The 21,697-nt window shown below is 39.7% G+C and overlaps 1 protein-coding gene across 2 annotated transcripts; it reads right to left on the bottom strand.

Moving 5' to 3' along the window:
• Nucleotides 1-20,830: 20,830 nt before the first annotated feature.
• Nucleotides 20,831-21,443, bottom strand: LOC119520527 (SREBP regulating gene protein-like). 2 transcript variants are annotated; one of them, XM_037818444.1, is made up of 2 exons: nucleotides 21,321-21,443; nucleotides 20,831-21,024 (listed from the first exon to the last, which is right to left on the bottom strand). In XM_037818444.1, the coding sequence occupies exons 1-2, from the start codon at nucleotides 21,441-21,443 to the stop codon at nucleotides 20,863-20,865; spliced, it is 285 nt and encodes a 94-aa protein (XP_037674372.1). In that variant the 3' UTR covers nucleotides 20,831-20,862. The 2 variants fall into 2 exon arrangements, with proteins under 2 accessions (XP_037674372.1, XP_037674373.1); XM_037818445.1 differs by having other exon boundaries at nucleotides 20,863-20,925; nucleotides 21,345-21,443.
• Between the last annotated feature and the right edge of the window lie 254 nt (nucleotides 21,444-21,697).

The raw sequence follows: 21,697 nt of genomic DNA on the forward strand, positions 1-21,697 counted from the left end.
GATTATGTCTCAATAAAATTGCATTAAAAAAAAATCAATTGGCCAGGAGACTTCCAGGAAGATGGTGGAATAGGATAAGCAGAGTTCACTCCTCCACCAGAAGCAACTAGAGAAAAGGCTGAAAATGACTGGGACAGTGGTTACGGGCTCCAGTGCCCAGTGAGGACCACTGAATTATATAGGGAGGACCTGGTTGAAAAAGAGGACAGGCTACAACTTGGAGGCTGGGGTAGGTGTGCTCAGCTGGGACCATACCTGGGGGCTGCCTCTGCTGGCTGGACTGGACAGCTGAGGAGGGCACACTCCCACCTCTGCAGCCAGCTGTGGAGGCCAAATCTCTCAGTCCTGTGTCCTGGAGTTCCCAAGTGCAAACTTGGGAGCCAGAAGATTCATTTTCTCCATACAGAGACTTTGTTGCGGTGCCCAGTGCCTACCCCCATTGCTGCAGACACCTGGGATGGGGGGAGACTAGGGGGCCTTCCTCTCAGGGGGAGAAGGGAATGCAGAGCAGAGCCGATCTGACAGTTGGCTGGGGAGAGAGACAGTCTGGGTCCTGCGGCTCCAATCCTTTCTCCATGGAGGCCTGGAGCACCCTCTGTTGCAGGAACGGAGAGTGGGGGGTAGGGCAAGAGAGGGAGCTGCATTGCAGCATCATGAACCCTTCCCCCACCCCTGGGTACACACCAGGCTGGGTCTTGCTGACCACTGAATAGCAAGGCACTCCTGGGATAGCTGCAGGCTGGGGAAGTTGAACCTCTCAGTACTGCACTCTGAGGTTTTTCCACACAGGAGCCTGGGAATCACCAGACATGCTGAGCCCACAAACAGGTCTTGGCAGAGGTGCACAGTGTCCACCCCTCAGCCCTGGAGCCAGCAGCTTCCAGTGCACAGAGAGGCCTGAGACAGTGACTGGATTGTTGCCAAGCAACTACAAAATCTTAGGCAAGCGAGGGAAATTAACTTTCAAAATAACCTGATCAAGATAAACAAATGCCAACAAAAAAATCACAAAGCACATGAAGAAGCAAGAAGATATGGCCAAGCCAAATAACCAAATTAAAAAGCCAGAGGAGACAAATAATTTGGAACTAATCAAAGATGTTCAAACAAATCCCCAAAATAATTTCAATGACTTGGCTAAAGAGATAAAGGATACCAAGGAGACACCAGAAGAACATAAAGAAGAATTTGAAAGAATACATAGAAAAATAGCAGATCTTATGGAAATGAAAGATATGTTAGATCAAATTAAAAATATACTAGAGACACAGACAGCAGATTTGAAGAGGAAGAAGAAAAATAAGTGATCTAGAGGACAAAGCAATGGGATTTGAATGCACAAAAGAACAAAAGGTGAAAACGATGGAAAAATTTGAATTGGATCTCAGGGAAATGATTGATAAAACAAGCACACAAATATAAGAATCATTGTGACCCAGAAGAAGAGAAAGGGGATAGGAAGAGTATTTGAGGAGATAATTGGGGAAAACTCTCCAACACTTATAAAAGACATAAATATGCAAATCAAAGAAACCCAACAAACTCCAAGCATCATAAATCCAGATAGACCCACTCCAAGACATACTAATCAGACTGTCAAATGCTGAAGACAAGCAGAAAGTCCCGAAAGCAGCAAGAGAGAAGTGATTCAACACATATAAGGGAAGTCACATAAGACTAAGTGGTGACTACTCCTTGGGCACCATGGAGGTGAGAAGTCAGTGGTACAATATATTTAAGATTCTGAGAGAGAAAAATTGTCTGCCAAGAATTCTTTATCCAGGAAATCTGTCCTTCAAAAATAAGGGAGAGTTTAAAATTATCACAGATAAACAAATGCTAAGAGAATTTGTTAAGAGACCTGCCCTGCAAGAAATACTGAAGGGAGTTCTGTTGGCTGAAAAAAAGAGGGGGGAGAGAGGTCTGGAGGAGGGTGAAGAATTGAAGAGTATTAGTAAGGGTAACTTAAAGGATAAAAAGAGAAAAAAATCTAAGTGACAAATAAAAACCAAAGGATAAGATGAATGAATCAAGAACTATCTTTACAGTAATAACTTTGAATGTAATAGATTAAACTCCCCAATTAAAACAAACATTGCCAGAATGGATTTAAAAATATGATCCATTTCTTTGCTGTTTGCAAAATAGTCATCTTAGCTCCAAAGATATAAATACATTGAAAGTGAAAGGATGGAAAACGATATTCCATGCAAGTGGTAACCAAAAGAAAGCAGGAGTAGCTTTACTAATATCAGACAAAATAGACTTTAAATGCACAGATGTCATAAGAGACAAGGAAGGACACTATATTAATAAAAGTGGCAATTCACAAAGAAGAAACAACAATCGTAAATGTTTATGCACCCTATCAAGATGCTCCAAAGTACATGAGGCAAGCAATGGCAAAACTAAAGAGAGCAATAGATGTTTCTACAATAATAGTGGGAGACTTCGACATACCACTCTCTTCAATAGATAGAACCACCAGACAGAGGATAAATAAGGAAACAGAAAACCTAAAGAATATGGTAAAGGAATTAGACCTAAAAGACAAATATAGACCATTGTACCCCCAAAACACCAGGATATATATTCTTCTCAAGTGCTCATTAAACATATGCCAGGATAGATCATATGCTGGGGCACAAAAAGGACTTAATAATTTTAAAAAGATTGAAATTATTCAACGCAGTTTCTCTGACCATAATGGAATGAAGCTGGAAATCAATAACCATTGAAAACCCAGAACTCTCACAAATATATGGAGGCTAAACAACACACTCTTAAACCATCAGGGGGTCAAACAAGAAATTTCAAGAGAAATCAGTAAATATGTCGAGATGAATGAAAATGAGAATACAATATATCAAAACCTATGGGATGCAGTGAAGGCGGTGCTGAGAAGGAAAGATAGAGCTATAAGCACCCACATTAAAAAGGAAGAAAGAACTAAAACAAGAGACCTAACTGAACAACTGAAGAAATTAGAGAAAGAACAACAAACTAAACCTAAAGCAAGTAAAAGAAAATAAATAACAAAGATTAGAGCAGAAATAAATGAACTGGATTACAAAAAACACTAGAGAGAATCAATAAAACTGAAAGTTGGTTCTTTGAGAAGATCAACAGGATTGACAAACCCTTAGCTAGACTGATGAAGTCAAAATCAGAAAAGATGCAAATAAATAAAATCATAAATGAGAGGAGGGTCATTATCATGGACCCCAAAGAAATAAAAAATAAATCATAAGAGGACAACATAGATGAAATGGGCACTTTCCTTGAAACACATGAACAACTTATACTGACTCAAGAAGAAACAGAAGACCTCAACCCACCAATCACAAGTAGAGAGATTCAATCAGTCATTAAAAACCTCCCTACAAAGAACAGCCAAGAGCCAGACAGTTTCACAGGCAAATTTTAACAAACATTCCAGGAAGAATCATTCCTGCTCAAACTCTTCCAAAATATTGAAGAAGAGAGAACACTGCCTAACTCATTCTGTGAAGCTGACATCACTCTACAACCAAAACCTGATAAATATACCACAATAAAGGAAAACTACAGGCCAATCACCCTAATGAATACAGATGCAAAAATTCTCAACACAATACTTGCAAATAGAATCCAACAGCACATTAAAAGTATTATAGACCATGACAACATGGGGTTTATTCCAGGCATGCAAGGGTGGTTCCACACAAGAAAATCAATTAATGTAATACAACACATTAACAAATCATAAGGGAAAAATGACAGGAATCTCCTGATTGATGCAGAAAAGGCATTTGACAAAGATCAGCCTCCTTTCTTGATAAAAACACTTCAAAAGGCAGGAATCAAAGGAAACTTCCTCGATATGATAAAGGACATATATGAAAAACCCACAGCCAACATGGTACTCAACAATGAGAGACTGAAAGCCTTCCCCCTAAGATCAGGAACAAGACAAGGATACTCACTGTCACCACTACCATTCAACATTGTGCTAGAAGTTCTAGCCAGAGCAATTAGGCAAGAAAAAGAAATAAGCATCCAAATCAGAAAGGAAGAAGTAAAACTGTCATTTATTTGCAAATGATATAACCCCATATTTGGCAAATCCCAAGAAATCTATGACAAAGCCACTTGAGCTAATAAACAAATTCAACAGAGTTATGGGGTACAAAATTAATGTGCAAAAATAAGTAGTGTTTCTATACCCTAGTAATGACCTAAACGAGGAGGCAATTAAGAAAAAAAATTCCATTCACAATAGCCGCTAAAAGAATCAAGTATCTAGGAATAAACTTAACCAAGGATGTAAAGGACCTGTTCACAGAAAACAACAAAACACTGCTCAAAGAATTCAAAATATATGGAAATATATGCCATTTCATGGATAGGAAGATGAAATGTCATTAAGATGTCAATGCTACCAATAGTGAGCTACAGAGTCAATGCAATATCAATCAAAATTCCAGCAATGTACTTTGCAGACTCGGAAAAGCTAATTATCAAATTAATTTGGAAGGTGACTGGGCCTTGTATAGCCAAAAACATCCTAAAAAAGAACAAAGTGGGAGGACTTACATTTCCTGACTTTAAGGCTTATTATAAAGCCACAGTAGTCAAAACAGCATGGTATTGGCACAAAGAGAGACATATTGGGAATGAATGTATTTTGCATATGGAAAGAACATGTATTTTGGGGGTCCAGAGGGTGGAGTGTTCTCGTTTGAAACTGTTATGTACCCCAGAAAAGGACATGTTCTTTTAATCCATTTTTGTGGGTTAAGATGTGACTCATGCAATAAAAAGTGGGTCTTAATCCTTTAGTGGAGTCTTTTATGAGGATAAAGAGAGAGAGCTCAGAGAGAGAAATACACAGAGAAGCTTAGAGAAAAGCCCTTGGAGGAGCTGAGAGAGCCACTGATGCCAGGAGCTGAAAGCAACAAAACCCAGGAGCAAAAGACGAGCAGACACTGGCCATGTACCTTGCTATTTGCCAGAGGAACCAGGCTGCCAGCAGCCTTTCTTCAGAGAAGGTATCCTCATCATGATGCCTTAATTTGGACATTTTCATGGCCTTAGAACTGTAAAGTTGTAAACCAATAAATTCCCATTGTTAAAAGCTAGTCCATTTCTGGTTTATTGCATTTTGACAGCTTTAGCAAACTGAAATAGATAGATAGATAGATAGATAGATAGATAGATAGATAGATAGATAGATAGATAGATAGGAAATAAAAAAAAAGATAGTCAGATAGATGATAGATAGATAAATGATAGATAGATATAGGTAGATCGATGATAGACAGATTGATAGATGATCAATAGATAAGTAGAATGATATGGCAAAGGTGGCCAAACATTAAATTTGGTGGTTCTCAAAATCACTGGGGAATGGGAGTATGGTATGTTGGAGTTCTCTGTGTGGGGTTTGTATTATTTTTGCAACTATACTCTAAGTCTGAGAATATTTCAAAGTAAACAGTAAAAAGCAAAAAAAGATAGACATATTGATCAGTGGAATCAAATTGAGAGTTCAGAAATAGACCCTCAGACCTATGATCAATTGATTTTTGACGAGGCCCCCAAATCCACTGACCTGGGACAGAATAGTCTCTTCAATAAATGGGGCTGGGAGAACTGGATAACCATATCCAAAGGAATGAAAGAGGCACTTACCTCATACCCTATACAAAAACTAGCCCAAAGTGGATCAAAGACCCAAAAATAAGAGCCAGTACCATAAAACTCCTAGAAAATAATGTAGGGAAACATCTTCAAGACCTAGTATTAGGAGGTAGCTTCTTGGACCTTACACCCAAAGTATAAGCAACAAAAGAAAAAAATAGATAAATGGGAGCTTGTCAAGATTGAACACTTCTGTGGTTCAAAAGACTTTGTCAAAAAAGGTGAAGAGGCAGCCAACTCAATTGCAGAAAATATTTAGCAACCATATGTGATGCTTATGTTCATGTGTCAACTTGGCCAGGTGATGGTCCCCAGCTGTCTGGTCAAGCAAGCACTGGCCTAACCATTGCTGTGAGGACATTTGTGGCTGGTTAATAAACCAACAGGTTGGTTTATTAAATTTTGGTTTATTAAATCATCAGTCAATTGGCTGCAGCTGTGACTGATGATGTCAACATAGGGTGTGTCTTCCACAATGAGAGAATGCAATCAGCTGGATATAACCCAATCAGTCGAAGACTTTTAAGCGAGACAGACAGAGGACCTCACTTCTTCTTCGGCTGACCAGCGAAATGTTTCCTGAGGAGCTCGTTGAAGTTGCCAGTTCGTTTCCTGAGGAGTTCATCGAACATCTTCATTGGAGTTGCCAGTTTGCTACTTGCCCTATGGAATGTGGACTCATGCATACCCATAGCTGCGTGAAACACTTTTATAAATCTTATATTTATATATATCTCTCATTGATTCTGTTTCCCTAGAGAACCCTAACTAACACACCATATATCTGATAAGGGTTTGATATCTAGTATATATACAGAAACCCTACAACTTAACAATAAGAGGACGCACAACCCAATTATAAAATGGGCAAAAGATATGAATAGACACTTTTCCAAAGAGGAAATACAAATGGCTAAAAATCACATGAAAAGATATTCATGTTCATTAGCTATTAGGGAAATGCAAATCAAAACCACAATGAGATGTTATCTCACACCTATAAGAATGGCCACTATTAAACAGGAAACCTCAAATGTTAGAGAGTATGTGTAGAAATAGGAACACTTACTCACTGCTGGTGGGAATGTAAAATAGTACAGCTGCCGTGAAAGATAGTTTGGTGGTTGTTCTGAAAACTAAATATCGAGCTGCCCCATGACCGGCAATTCTGCTGGTTGGTATATACCCAGAAGATCTGAAAGCAGGGACACAAATGGACATTTGCAGACTGATGTTCACAGTGGCATTATTCACAGTTGCCAAAAGATGGAAACAATCCAAGCATCCATCAACAGATGAGTGGATAAACAAAATGTGGTACATGCATATGATGGAATATTATGCAGCAGTGAGAAGGAATGCGGTCCTAAAGCATGTGACAGCATGGATGAACCTTGAGGACATAATGCTGAGTGAAATAAGTCAAACACCAAAGGTCAGATATCGTATGATTTCACTAATAGGAACTTACTAGCACATGTAAACTGAGAGTCTTAAATCATAGAATACAGGGTATCTAGAGAGAGACAGAAGTTAAAGAAGAGGGAGCAGTTACCTAATATGTACAGAATTGTTAACAAGGTTGAATTTAAATATTTGGGAATGGATAGAGGTGATGGTAGTTCAGAACTGGGATTATAAGTAATCCCATATCGTAGCTGAATTTGGCTGAAAGGGTTGTTTAAAGTCATGTATATCACTGATTAACGCTACAAATATAAATAAGTTCATGCATGAACTACTACAAAAGTACAACACTTGTACAAAGAATTAATAACAGAGTGTTATGTGGGGAAAAATTGCCTATTGCAAGCTATGGACTATACTTAACAGTAATACCTTAAGATTCCTTCACCAACAGTAACAGGTGTACCACACCAATACTAGGGGCCAATAAATAGGGGGAGATAAGGGATATAAGGTGTTTTGGGTTTTCTTTTTGTGTATCTACCTGTTATTTTTGACTCTGGGGCAATGAAATGGTCTAAAATTGAGTATGATGATGATTGCACAACTAAGTGATGATACTGTGAGACATTAACTGTATATTTTGGGTGGAATATATGGTATGTGAATATATCTCAATAAAATCTGCAAAAAAAACACACAATGAGATATGATTTCACACCCACAAGAATGGCTACTACTAAAAAAATGGAAAATAACAAGTGTTGCTGTAGAACAGAGAACCAGGAACCCTTGTACATTTTTGATGCAAATGTAAAATGGTGCAGCCACTATTGAAAACTGGTGGTTCCTCAGAAAAGTACATACAGAATTAGCATATGACCTGGCCATCCCACTTCTAGTTGGGACTTCAACAGATACTTGCTCACCTGTGATGACAGAGGCAAAATTTACAATTGCCAAAAGATGGAAGCCACCATGTGTCCATCAACCAATGAATAGATAAATAAAATGTTGTATATACACACAACAGAATATTATTCAGCCATAAAAAGGAATGAATTTTGAAATATGTGACAACATGAATGAACCTTAAAGACATCTTGTTGAGTGAAATAAGCCAGACACAAAAGGACAACTATAGGGGCAAACCTTCATGTCCCAACTATCAAAATTTTCTATACTGCCTTGGTATCTATCTAACTTTGGCTAAGACACTTGTTTCAACTCTGACCTTTGGCCTAGTTAAAAACAGCGCTCTACCTCTGGGGCATAAACTTCTCCAAAGCTTCAAACCCACAGCTATGGCCACCACCCAAACCATCCACGTCTCATCCAAAACCCACAGCTGAACCCAAATGATAAGCTAACCATTTCCACTGCCTTTAGGCCCCCAGTCCCTTTTCATTTTCATGGATTTGTTTTAAATTAACCAATCCTCAACTCCCATCAGGAAATCTACTAACATCCACTCCTGGATGACAATAAAGACATAAGCCCACAAGTCCCTCTTATTCTGCTTATGCACTGCCCACTCACTGATTGAGCCCCCCAAGCCAATCATGCTTCCAGTCAACTCTTCATGGCACCCATTTCTCCTTTGAACCTAAGAGTAATAAACTATCTTTTCTTATGCATTATTGTCTTGGTCCCATTGGGTAAAACCTGACCTCCACCCAGACCAAATTTAAAATCCAACTTAATTAAGGATGTGACAGGATGTTAAAGGTGGTGGATCGGAGTATCAGGGGAGGGGGGTCGGGGTATGCTGGAGTTCTATGTACGGGGTTTGTACTGTTTTTGCAACTCTTCCTGTAAGTTTGAATTTGTCTCAAAATAAAATTTCTTATAAAAAAAATCCAACTTAATTCAAAACTCTTCAAGACACTGTATTTTGTTTTGAAACCTTAGATATGACACCAAAAGCACAAGCAGCAAAAGGAAAATAAAAAAAATTGGGCTTCAAAAATTAAAAACTCTTCTGTAACAAAGTACATTATCAAGAAAATGAAGACAACCTACAAAATGGGAGAAAATATTTGTGTATCATATATCTGATAAGAGTTAAATATCCAGAATATGTTAAAAAAAAAAAAAAAAAAAAAACTCCTACAACTCAACAACAAAAAAGACAATCCAATGGGGGGGGGTGGACAAAGGACTTGAATATACATTTCGCCAAAGAAGATACACAAACAGCCAATATGCACATGAAAGACGTTCAATATCATTTACCATTAGGGAAATGTAAATCAAAATCACAGTGGATTACTGCTTCACGCACACTAGAATGGTTATTATTTTTAAAATGGAAAATAAAAAGTGATGGGGCAGATGTGGAGAAGTTGGAACCCCTGTACATTGCTGATGGGAATGAAAATGGTGCAGACTGGTGGTTCCGCAAAAAAAATTAAGTATATCACGTAGACCAAGATGGCAGCAAAAGATGGTCCAGGTTGTCATCCCCCCACAGAATCTTTGAACAACTAGCAAAAACTGGCAGAGCCATCTTCTTCAAAACTCCAGAAGAAGTTAAAGGGTTGCAGTAATGAGGTGTTCCAGTTTGCTAATGCTGCCTTATGTAAAATACCAGAAATGGATTGGCTTTTATAAAAGGGATTTATTTGGTTACAAAGTTACAGTCTTAAGGCCATAAAGTGTCCAAGGTAAATCATCAACAATTGGATACCTTCACTGGAGGATGGCCAATGGTGTCCGGAAAACCTCCATTAGCTGGGAAGGCATATGGCTGGTGTCTGCTCCAGAGTTCTGGTTTCAAAATGGCTTTCTCCCAGGACGTTCCTCTCTAGGCTGCAGCTCCTCAAAAATGTCATTCTTAATTGTTTTGGGGGTGTTTGTCCTCTCTTAGCTTCCCCAGAGCAAAAGTCTGCTTTTGAAGGCTATCTCCAAAATGTCTCTGCAAGTGCAGCTCCTCTCTCAGCCCCTGTGCATTCTTCAAAGTGTCCCTCTTGGCTGTAGCAAGCTCGCTCCTTCTGTCTGAGCTTATATAGGGTTCCAGTAAACTAATCAAGGCTCAAGCTGAATGGGCAGGGCCACACCTCCATGGAAGTTATCTAATCAGAGTTATCACCTACAGTTGGGTGGGTCGCATCTCCATGGAAACCCTCAAAGAACTACAATCTAATCAATACTAATATGTCTGCCCACACAAGATTGCATCAAAGATAATGGCATTTCAGGGGACATAGTACATTCAAACTGGAACACCAGGCAAGTGACAAGTGAAGAAAAAGCAGCCTGAAAAACAGTAGGCAATATATGGTGTCCTTGCTAGCCCCTATTCCACTGCCCTCCCTGGTGCAGTGTGGAGCCAGCCTGTGCTCCCACTGTAGGTCCCTGGCCCTGTTCCAGAAGGAAAGAGTTACTGCTATGCACATACCTGGGTGACTGATGTCAGTGCCAATCTATCTGGTGGAAGTCTGAAAGACTGAACCAGGAAACTTACCTCTGGCTCTCCCTCAGAATTTTCCCTGAAGGCAGAAAAGTAGCTTGCAGACAGCTAAAGCAGTGTAAGAAACAATCAAGTCAGGGCAGCCTGGGGCAAAGGACTACCTACGTTAACTCATACAATAGAGCACCCAGGAGGAAGTGAAAATCTGTTTCAAAGAGAGTAGAGGGGGCATTCAAACTTCTGTAAACTGTAAACAGGGAAATTCCTGAAGTCATAAGCAAACACAATCTCTGGGAAAGAAGCAGGCGCTGCAGCTCCACACAGGATCAGATAAGTCCGAGAGAACCTCACACTTTGCACTCCCTTCTGGCTGATCTTCTTGATAGGGAACTAAGCTCAGGAAACCACCAGCCAAAGCACAGCCAATTTGCAGACTGTGAAAGGTGCTTTTTGCTTTTGTTTGTTTTTGCAAGTTACTGGCATTCAAGGAAATCTCTGTCTCATTACTAGCTGGATAAAACTTAAGGAACCAACACCTCAGGGACTAAATCTCAGAAATAACACTTTAAAATATTAAAAAGGACAGTGTGCAACAAAAGATTGGGAGACAAAGCAGAAAATGATGGTCTATCCAAAGGAACAAGGTAAAAATACAGAAATCATTAGTGAAGAGGATCAGACTTTGTACATACCAGACATACCAGGATCATTTTTGTAAAATTATCCCTCAGTATGCTCAAGGTAATAAAGGAAAACACGGAGAAAGAATTAAGGGATAAGAGGAAAACAATGAATGAACAAACTCAAAGAGATTCTGTTAGGTTTTCAATCAACAAGAGAAGAGATGAAAACTCAATCAAAAGGAGTTTTATTATCTGGCAGTGCACAGGCATGTTGAAGTCTAAGAAAATGGCAACATCCCTGAACCAAGGGAACAGTAGAGCTTATAAAGGATGGTTGGTGGCAAGTTCTTTGTCCAGGAAAAGGGAGGCTGGCAGGTCTAGGTATGGCAGTTTTTCTGTGGCTACTTTTGGGAAAGGGGGTAGTTGGCAAGTTTCCATTGGCTGGTTTGAAAACGAGGACGTGGAAGCAGGAAAGTTTAAAATTTTAATGTTCAGCATTCCTAAGGGTGTGGGTGGTGGCTTACTGTAGATCTGCAGGGTTCCTAGAGCAGGGTGAGGGGTGGTGGCTCTATTGCAAAATTCCTAAGGGCGGGGTGGGGCGAGGGCCCAGGACCTAAACCTAACAGATTCCAACAGGAACCAAACAGAAACACTGGAGTTGAAGACCACAATAACTGAAATGAAAAATTATCTAGAGAGTTTCAACAACAGATTGGAGCTGGCAGAAGAAAGAATTAGTGATCTAGAAGACATGACAATTGAAACGATTCAGGCTGAGGAGAAGAAAGGGAAAAGAATTTATAAAAGCAAACAGCGGAGGGAGGCGGGGCAAGATGGCAGACTGGTGAGCTGTATGTTTTAGTTACTCCTCCAGGAAAGTAGGTAGAAAGCCAGGAACTGCGTGGACTGGACACCACAGAGCAATCTGACTTTGGGCATACTTCATACAACACTCATGAAAACGTGGAACTGCTGAGATCAGCGAAATCTGTAAGTTTTTGCGGCCAGGGGACCTGCACCCCTCCCTGCCAGGCTCAGTCCCATGGGAGGAGGGGCCATCAGCTCCGGGAAGGAGAAGGGAGAACTGTAGTGGCAGCCCTTATCGGAAACTCATTCTACTGATCCAAACTCCAACCATAGATAGACTGAGACCAGACACCAGAGAATCTGAGAGCAGCCAGCCCAGCAGAGAGGAGACAGACATAGAAAAAAAACAACACGAAAAACTCCAAAATAAAAGCGGAGGATTTTTGGAGTTCTGGTGAACATAGAAAAGGGAAGGGCCCTGAGGCACATATGCAAATCCCGAAGAAAAGCTGATCTCTCTGCCCTGTGGACCTTTCCTTAATGGCCCTGGTTGCTTTGTCTCTTAGCATTTCAATAACCCATTAGATCTCTGAGGAGGGCCCGTTTTTTTTTTTTGTTTTTTTTTTAATCCTTTTTTCTTTTTCTAAAACAATTACCCTAAGAAGCCCAATACAGAAAGCTTCAAAGACTTACTATTTGGGCAGGTCAAGTCAAGAGCAGAACTAGGAGAGCTCTGAGACAAAACGCAATAATCCAGTGGCTGAGAAAATTCACTAAACACCACAACTTCCCAAGAAAAGGGGGGTGTCCGCTCACAGCCATCATCCTGGTGGACAGGAAACACTCCTGCCCATCGCCAGCCCCATAGCCCAGAACTGCCCCAGACAATCCAGTGTGACGGAAGTGCTTCAAATAACAGGCACACACCACAAAACTGGGCGTGGACATTAGCCTTCCCTGCAACCTCAGCTGATTGTCCCAGAGTTGGGAAGGCAGAGCAGTGTGAATTAACAAAGCCCCATTCAGCCATCATTTCAGCAGACTGGGAGCCTCCCTACACAGCCCAGCAGCCCAGAACTGCCCTGGGGGGACGGCACTCACCTGTGACATAGCACAGTCATCCCTCAACAGAGGACCCGGGGTGCACGGCCTGGAAGAGGGGCCCACTTGCAAGTCTCAGGAGCCATATGCCAATACCAAGGACTTGTGGGTCAGTGGCAGAGACAAACTGTGGCAGGACTGAACTGAAGGATTAGACTATTGCAGCAGCTTTAAAACTCTAGGATCACCAGGGAGATTTGATTGTTAGAGCCACCCCCCCCACTCCCTGACTGCCCAGAAACATGCCCCATATACAGGGCAGGCAACACCAACTACACACGCAAGCTTGGTACACCAATTGGACCCCACAAGACTCACCCCCCCCCCACTCACCAAAAAGGCTAAGCAGGGGAGAACTGGCTTGTGGAGAACAGGTGGCTCGTGGACGCCACCTGCTGGTTAGTTAGAGAAAGTGTACTCCACGAAGCTGTAGACCTGATAAATTAGAGATAAGGACTTCAATTGGTCTACAAACCCTAAAAGAACCCTATCAAGTTCAGCAAATGCCACAAGGCCAAGAACAACAGAAAATTATAAAGCATATGAAAAAACCAGACGATATGGATAACCCAAGCCCAAGCACCCAAATCAAAAGACCAGAAGAGACACAGCACCTAGAGCAGCTACTCAAAGAACTAAAGATGAACAATGAGACCATAGTACGGGAGATAAAGGAAATCAAGAAGACCCTAGAAGAGCATAAAGAAGACATTGCAAGACTAAATAAAAAAATGGATGATCTTATGGAAATTAAAGAAACTGTTGACCAAATTAAAAAGATTCTGGACACTCATAGCACAAGACTAGAGGAAGCTGAACAACGAATCAGTGACCTCGAAGATGACAGAATGGAAAATGAAAGCATAAAAGAAAGAATGGGGAAAAAAATTGAAAAAATCGAAATGGACCTCAGGGATATGATAGATAATATGAAACGTCCAAATATAAGACTCATTGGTGTCCCAGAAGGGGAAGAAAAGGGTAAAGGTCTAGGAAGAGTATTCAAAGAAATTGTTGGGGAAAATTTCCCAAATCTTCTAAACAACATAAATACACAAATCATAAATGCTCAGCGAACTCCAAATAGAATAAATCCAAATAAACCCACTCCGAGACATATACTGATCACACTATCAAACACAGAAGAGAAGGAGCAAGTTCTGAAAGCAGCAAGAGAATAGCAATTCACCACATACAAAGGAAACAGCATAAGACTAAGTAGTGACTACTCAGCAGCCACCATGGAGGCAAGAAGGCAGTGGCACGATATATTTAAAATTCTGAGTGAGAAAAATTTCCAGCCAAGAATACTTTATCCAGCAAAGCTCTCCTTCAAATTTGAGGGAGAGCTTAAATTTTTCACAGACAAACAAATGCTGAGAGAATTTGCTAACAAGAGACCTGCCCTACTGGAGATACTCAAGGGAGCCCTACAGACAGAGAAACAAAGAAAGGACAGAGAGACTTGGAGAAAGGTTCAGTACTAAAGAGATTCGGTATGGGTACAATAAAGGATATTAATAGACAGAGGGGAAAAATATGACAAACATAAACCAAAGGATAAGATGGCTGATTCAAGAAATGCCTTCACGGTTATAACGTTGAATGTAAATGGATTAAACTCCCCAATTAAAAGATATAGATTCGCAGAATGGATCAAAAAAAATGAACCATCAATATGTTGCATACAAGAGACTCATCTTAGACACAGGGACACAAAGAAACTGAAAGTGAAAGGATGGAAAAAAATATTTCATGCAAGCTACAGCCAAAAGAAAGCAGGTGTAGCAATATTAATCTCAGATAAAATAGACTTCAAATGCAGGGATGTTTTGAGAGACAAAGAAGGCCACTACGTACTAATAAAAGGGGCAATTCAGCAAGAGGAAATAACAATCGTAAATGTCTATGCACCCAACCAAGGTGCCACAAAATACATGAGAGAAACACTGGCAAAACTAAAGGAAGCAATTGATGTTTCCACAATAATTGTGGGAGACTTCAACACATCACTCTCTCCTATAGATAGATCAACCAGACAGAAGACCAATAAGGAAATTGAAAACCTAAACAATCTGATAAATGAATTAGATTTAACAGACATATACAGGACATTACATCCCAAATCACCAGGATACACATACTTTTCTAGTGCTCATGGAACTTTCTCCAGAATAGATCATATGCTGGGACATAAAACAAGCCTCAATAAATTTAAAAAGATTGAAATTATTCAAAGCACATTCTCTGACCACAATGGAATACAATTAGAAGTCAGTAACCATCAGAGACCTAGAAAATTCACAAATACCTGGAGGTTAAACAACACACTCCTAAACAATCAGTGAGTTAAAGAAGAAATAGCAAGAGAAATTGCTAAATATATAGAGATGAATGAAAATGAGAACACAACATACCAAAACCTATGGGATGCAGCAAAAGCAGTGCTAAGGGGGAAATTTATAGCACTAAACACATATATTAAAAAGGAAGAAAGAGCCAAAATCAAAGAACTAATGGATCAACTGAAGAAGCTAGAAAATGAACAGCAAACCAATCCTAAACCAAATACAAGAAAAGAAATAACAAGGATTAAAGCAGAAATAAATGACATAGAGAACAAAAAAAACAATAGAGAGGATAAATATCACCAAAAGTTGGTTCTTTGAGAAGATCAACAAGATTGACAAGCCCCTAGCTAGACTGACAAAATCAAAAAGAGAGAAGACCCATATAAACAAAATAATGAATGAAAAAGGTGACATAACTGCAGATCCTGAAGAAATTAAAAAAATTGTAAGAGGATACTATGAACAACTGTATGGCAACAAACTGGATAATGTAGAGGAAATGGACAATTTCCTGGAAACATATGAACAACCTAGACTGACCAGAGAAGAAATAGAAGACCTCAACCAACCCATCACAAGCAAAGAGATCCAATCAGTTATCAAAAATCTTCCCACAAATAAATGCCCAGGGCCAGATGGCTTCACAGGGGAATTCTACCAAACTTTCCAGAAAGAACTGACACCAATCTTACTCAAACTCTTTCAAAACATTGAAGAAAATGGAACACTACCTAACTCATTTTATGAAGCTAACATCAATCTAATACCAAAACCAGGCAAAGATGTTACAAAAAAGGAAAACTACCGGCCAATCTCCCTAATGAATATAGATGCAAAAATCCTCAACAAAATACTTGCAAATCGAATCCAAAGACACATTAAAAAAATCATACACCATGACCAAGTGGGGTTTATTCCAGGCATGCAAGGATGGTTCAACATAAGAAAATCAATCAATGTATTACAACACATTAACAAGTCAAAAGGGAAAAATCAATTGATCATCTCAATAGATGCTGAAAAAGCATTTGACAAAATCCAACATCCCTTTTTGATAAAAACACTTCAAAAGGTAGGAATTGAAGGAAACTTCCTCAACATGATAAAGAGCATATATGAAAAACCCACAGCCAGCATAGTACTCAGTGGTGAGAGACTGAAAGCCTTCCCTCTAAGATCAGGACAAGACAAGGATGCCCGCTATCACCACTGTTATTCAACATTGTGCTGGAAGTGCTAGCCAGGGCAATCCGGCAAGACAAAGAAATAAAAGGCATCCAAATTGGAAAAGAAGAAGCAAAACTGTCATTGTTTGCAGATGATATGATCTTATATCTAGAAAACCCTGAGAAATCGACGATACAGCTACTAGAGCTAATAAACAAATTTAGCAAAGTAGCGGGATACAAGGTTAATGCACATAAGTCAGTAATGTTTCTATATGCTAGAAATGAACAAACTGAAGAGACACTCAAGAAAAAGATACCATTTTCAATAGCAACTAAAAAAATCAAGTACCTAGGAATAAACTTAACCAAAGATGTAAAAGACCTATACAAAGAAAACTACATAACTCTACTAAAAGAAATAGAAGGGGACCTTAAAAGATGGAAAAATATTCCATGTTCATGGATAGGAAGACTAAATGTCATTAAGATGTCAATTCTACCAAAACTCATCTACAGATTCAATGCAATCCCAATCAAAATTCCAACAACCTACTTTGCAGACTTGGAAAAGCTAGTTATCAAATTTATTTGGAAAGGGAAGATGCCTCGAATTGCTAAAGACACTCTAAAAAAGAAAAACGAAGTGGGAGGACTTACACTCCCTGACTTTGAAGCTTATTATAAAGCCACAGTTGCCAAAACAGCATGGTACTGGCACAAAGATAGACATATAGATCAATGGAATCGAATTGAGAATTCAGAGATAGACCCTCAGATCTATGGCCGACTGATCTTTGATAAGGCCCCCAAAGTCACTGAAATGAGCCATAATGGTCTTTTCAACAAATGGGGCTGGGAGAGTTGGATATCCATATCCAAAAGAATGAAAGAGGACCCCTACCTCACCCCCTACACAAAAATTAACTCAAAATGGACCAAAGATCTCAATATAAAAGAAAGTACCATAAAACTCCTAGAAGATAATGTAGGAAAACATCTTCAAGACCTTGTATTAGGCGGCCACTTCCTAGACTTTACACCCAAAGCACAAGCAACAAAAGAGAAAATAGATAAATGGGAACTCCTCAAGCTTAGAAGTTTCTGCATCTCAAAGGAATTTCTCAAAAAGGTAAAGAGGCAGCCAACTCAATGGGAAAAAATTTTTGGAAACCATGTATCTGACAAAAGACTGATATCTTGCATATATAAAGAAATCGTACAACTCAATGACAATAGTACAGTCGGCCCAATTATAAAATGGGCAAAAGATATGAAAAGACAGTTCTCTGAAGAGGAAATACAAATGGCCAAGAAACACATGAAAAAATGTTCAGCTTCACTAGCTATTAGAGAGATGCAAATTAAGACCACAATGAGATACCATCTAACACCGATTAGAATGGCTGCCATTAAACAAACAGGAAACTACAAATGCTGGAGGGGATGTGGAGAAATTGGAACTCTTATTCACTGTTGGTGGGACTGTATAATGGTTCAGCCACTCTGGAAGTCAGTCTGGCAGTTCCTTAGAAAACTAGATATAGAGTTACCATTCGATCCAGCGATTGCACTTCTCGGTATATACCCGGAAGATCGGAAAGCAGTGACACGAACAGATATCTGCACGCCAATGTTCATAGCAGCATTATTCACAATTGCCAAAAGATGGAAACAACCCAAATGTCCTTCAACAGATGAGTGGATAAATAAAATGTGGTATATACACATGATGGAATACTACACGGCAGTAAGAAGGAACGATCTCATGAAACATATGACAACATGGATGAACCTTGAAGGCATAATGCTGAGCGAAATAAGCCAGGCACAAAAAGAGAAATATTATATGCTACCACTAATGTGAGCTTTGAAAAATGTAAAACAAATGGTTTATAATGTAGAATGTAGGGGAACTAGCAATAGAGAGCAATTAAGGAAGGGGGAACAATAATCCAAGAAGAACAGATAAGCTATTTAACGTTCTGGGGATGCCCAGGAATGACTATGGTCTGTTAATTTCTGATGGATATAGTAGGAGCAAGTTCACAGAAATGTTGCTATATTAGGTAACTTTTTTGGGGTAAAGTAGGAACATGTTGGAAGTTAAGCAGTTATCTTAGGTTAGTTGTCTTTTTCTTACTCCCTTGTTATGGTCTCTTTGAAATGTTCTTTTATTGTATGTTTGTTTTCTTTTTAACTTTTTTTTCATACAGTTGATTTAAAAAAGAAGGGAAAGTTAAAAAAAAAAAAAAAAGAAAACAAAAACAAGGAAAAAAAAAAAAGATGTAGTGCCCCCTTGAGGAGCCTGTGGAGAATGCAGGGGTATTCGCCTACCCCACCTCCATGGTTGCTAACATGACCACAGACATAGGGGACTGGTGGTTTTTTTGGGTGAGCCCTCTACCACAGGTTTTACCCTTGGGAAGACGGTTGCTGCAAAGGAGAGGCTAGGCCTCCCTATATTTGTGCCTAAGAGTCTCCTCCTGAATGCCTCTTTGTTGCTCAGATGTGGCCCTCTCTCTCTGGCTAAGCCAACTTGAAAGGTGAAATCACTGCCCTCCCCCCTACGTGGGACCAGACACCCAGGGGAGTGAATCTCCCTGGCAACGTGGAATATGACTCCCGGAGAGGAATGTAGACCCGGCATCTTGGGATGGAGAACATCTTCTTGACCAAAAGGGGGATGTGAAAGGAAATGAAATAAGCTTCAGTGGCAGAGAGATTCCAAAACGAGCCGAGAGATCACTCTGGTGGGCACTCTTACGCACACTTTAGACAACCCTTCTTAGGTTCTAAAGAATTGGGGTAGCTGGTGGTGGATACCTGAAACTATTAAACTACAACCCAGAACCCATGAATCTCGAAGACAGTTGCATAAAAATGTAGCTTATGAGGGGTGACAATGGGATTGGGAATGCCATAAGGACCAAACTCCACTTTGTCTAGTTTATGGATGGATGTGTAGAAAAGTAGGGGAAGGAAACAAACAGACAAAGGTACCCAGTGTTCTTTTTTACTTCAATTGCTCTTTTTCACTCTAATTATTATTCTTGTTATTTTTGTGTGTGGGCTAATGAAGGTGTCAGGGATTGATTTAGGTGATGAATGTACAACTATGTAATGGTACTGTAAACAATCGAAAGTACAATTTGTTTTGTATGACTGCGTGGTATGTGAATATATCTCAATAAAATGAAGATTAAAAAAAAAAAAAAAAAAGACATAATGCTGAGCAAAATAAGCCAGGCACAAAAAGAGAGATATTGTATGTTACCACTAATGTGAATTCTGTGAAAAATGTACAATGTTTTATACTGTAGAATGTAGGGGACCTAGAGATACCAATTAGTGGAGGGGGAATGATAATCTAATAAGAAGAGATAAACTATGGAGGGTAATCTCCATGTTATGGGAATGCTCAGGAATGATTATGGTTTGTAAACTTTCTTGGATATAGTAAGATCATGTTGGAAGCGATAGAGTTATTTTAGTTTTTTTTTTCTCTTATTCCTTTGTTTTCTTAGGGGTTGTTAATTTTCTTGGGGTATGGTAGGAACATGTTGGAAGCAATGTAGTTATTTTAGATTATTTGTTTTTCTTACTCCTCTGTTTGGACATGGTTTATTAATTTTCTTGGGGTATGGTAGGAACATATTGGAAGCAAAGTATTTATTTTAGGTTATTTGTTTTCCTTAATCCATTGCTTTGTTTGAAATGTTGTGGGGTTTTTTTGGTTGTTGTTTGCCTGTTTGTTTTTAATTTTTTGATAAACAAAGTTAAAAAATTGAAAAAAAAATCAGTAGAAAAATGGGAGTAAAAACTAAATGACAAATAGGGTGGGATGGGGGGATGGTTTGGCTATTCTCTTTTCACTTTTATTTTTTATTCTTATTCTGATTCTTTCTGATGTAAGGAAAATGTTCAGAAATAGATTGTGGTGATGAACGCATAACTATATGATCATACTGTGAACAGTTGATTGTATACCATGGATGACTGTATGGTTTGTGAATATATTTCAATAAAACTGAATTTAAAAAAAAAAAAAAAAGCAAACAGCGCTAAAGAGACCTGTGGGACACCATCAAACATACCAATATATACATTATGGGAATCCCAGAAGGTGAAGAAATAGAAAAAAGGGCAGAAAGAGTATTCAAAGAAATAATGGCTGAAAACTCCCCAAATTTACGGAAAAACATGAATATGCAGTCTGGCTTCAGGCTGGCAGTTCCTCAGTGCAGCCTCCTCTTGCCCATCCTTTAAATCTGTGCCCAACTTGCAGGGAAGAGCTCAAGAGGGCTCTTGCCCTAGCAATACTTTGCTATGGGGTTCCTATCGGTATTTTCATGCTGCATGCTCTGGAACCAGGTCTTGCATTTAGCCAAACAACTCAAGTGAACTTCCACCACCATGAAGAGGTTGTAGAACACCACAGCTGCCCAGCTGGGGAAATGCTCCAAGAGAAGTTGCTTACTGGGCTACAGGCAGCAAAAGATGCTGTACTCACTGGTGCTGCAGCAGAAGTTGGACAACCAACCATCACAGCAGTATTGCTTTGTGCTGGGGGCATGGGCATGACAGCAGCCACTCACCAGCAAATCCTTCCCTTCACAAACATATCCTAGTTCATCCATGATAAAGTACTTCCCTGAATGGAGTTACAGCACTGATCGTCTTGTCGAATGCTATTGCCCAGGTTAAAGTCTACTTTCCAGGGAATGGGCTGATCATTGTGTTGAATCTGGAGGAGATTCCAATCTCTCACTGCCCTCTCCTTCTGCTTGAAGGCGCTGGTGAGGAAGTAGATAAGCGAGAGCCAGAAGACCAAGGTGAGCATCCACCTCTTCTGCAGAAGCCGGCACCACATCACAGCTGCCAGGTTCGCCATCTTGGCATGGACACAGGATGGGACAGCCCAGGGGCATGGCCCCTATGCACCCTGCAGCTCCATCCCTACCAGCCCTAGGGGGTCCCCTGTAATACATTCTGAAATAGGAAAGTGTGAGTCTTCCAGCTTTGTGTTTCTTTTTCATAGTGGTTTTGGTTATTTGGAGCCCCTTACTCTTGCAAATGAATATGATGATTGAGTTCAATTTCTGCAAAGAATGTTCTTAGAATTTTGATGGATATGTGTGCCAGTTT

Source organism: Choloepus didactylus, chromosome 25 (genome assembly GCF_015220235.1).
Source record: "Choloepus didactylus isolate mChoDid1 chromosome 25, mChoDid1.pri, whole genome shotgun sequence".
Taxonomy (NCBI): domain Eukaryota; kingdom Metazoa; phylum Chordata; class Mammalia; order Pilosa; family Megalonychidae; genus Choloepus; species Choloepus didactylus.

Excerpts from the sequence above, each read along its gene's own strand:
- LOC119520527 (XM_037818444.1), bottom strand. The coding sequence starts at position 21,443 with ATGGCGAACCTGGCAGCTGTGATGTGGTGCCGGCTTCTGCAGAAGAGG. Across the intron at positions 21,025-21,320 it reads TCAAGCAGAAGGAGAGGGCA|CAACTTCTCTTGGAGCATTT; the intron begins GTGAGAGATTGG and ends TAGCCCAGTAAG.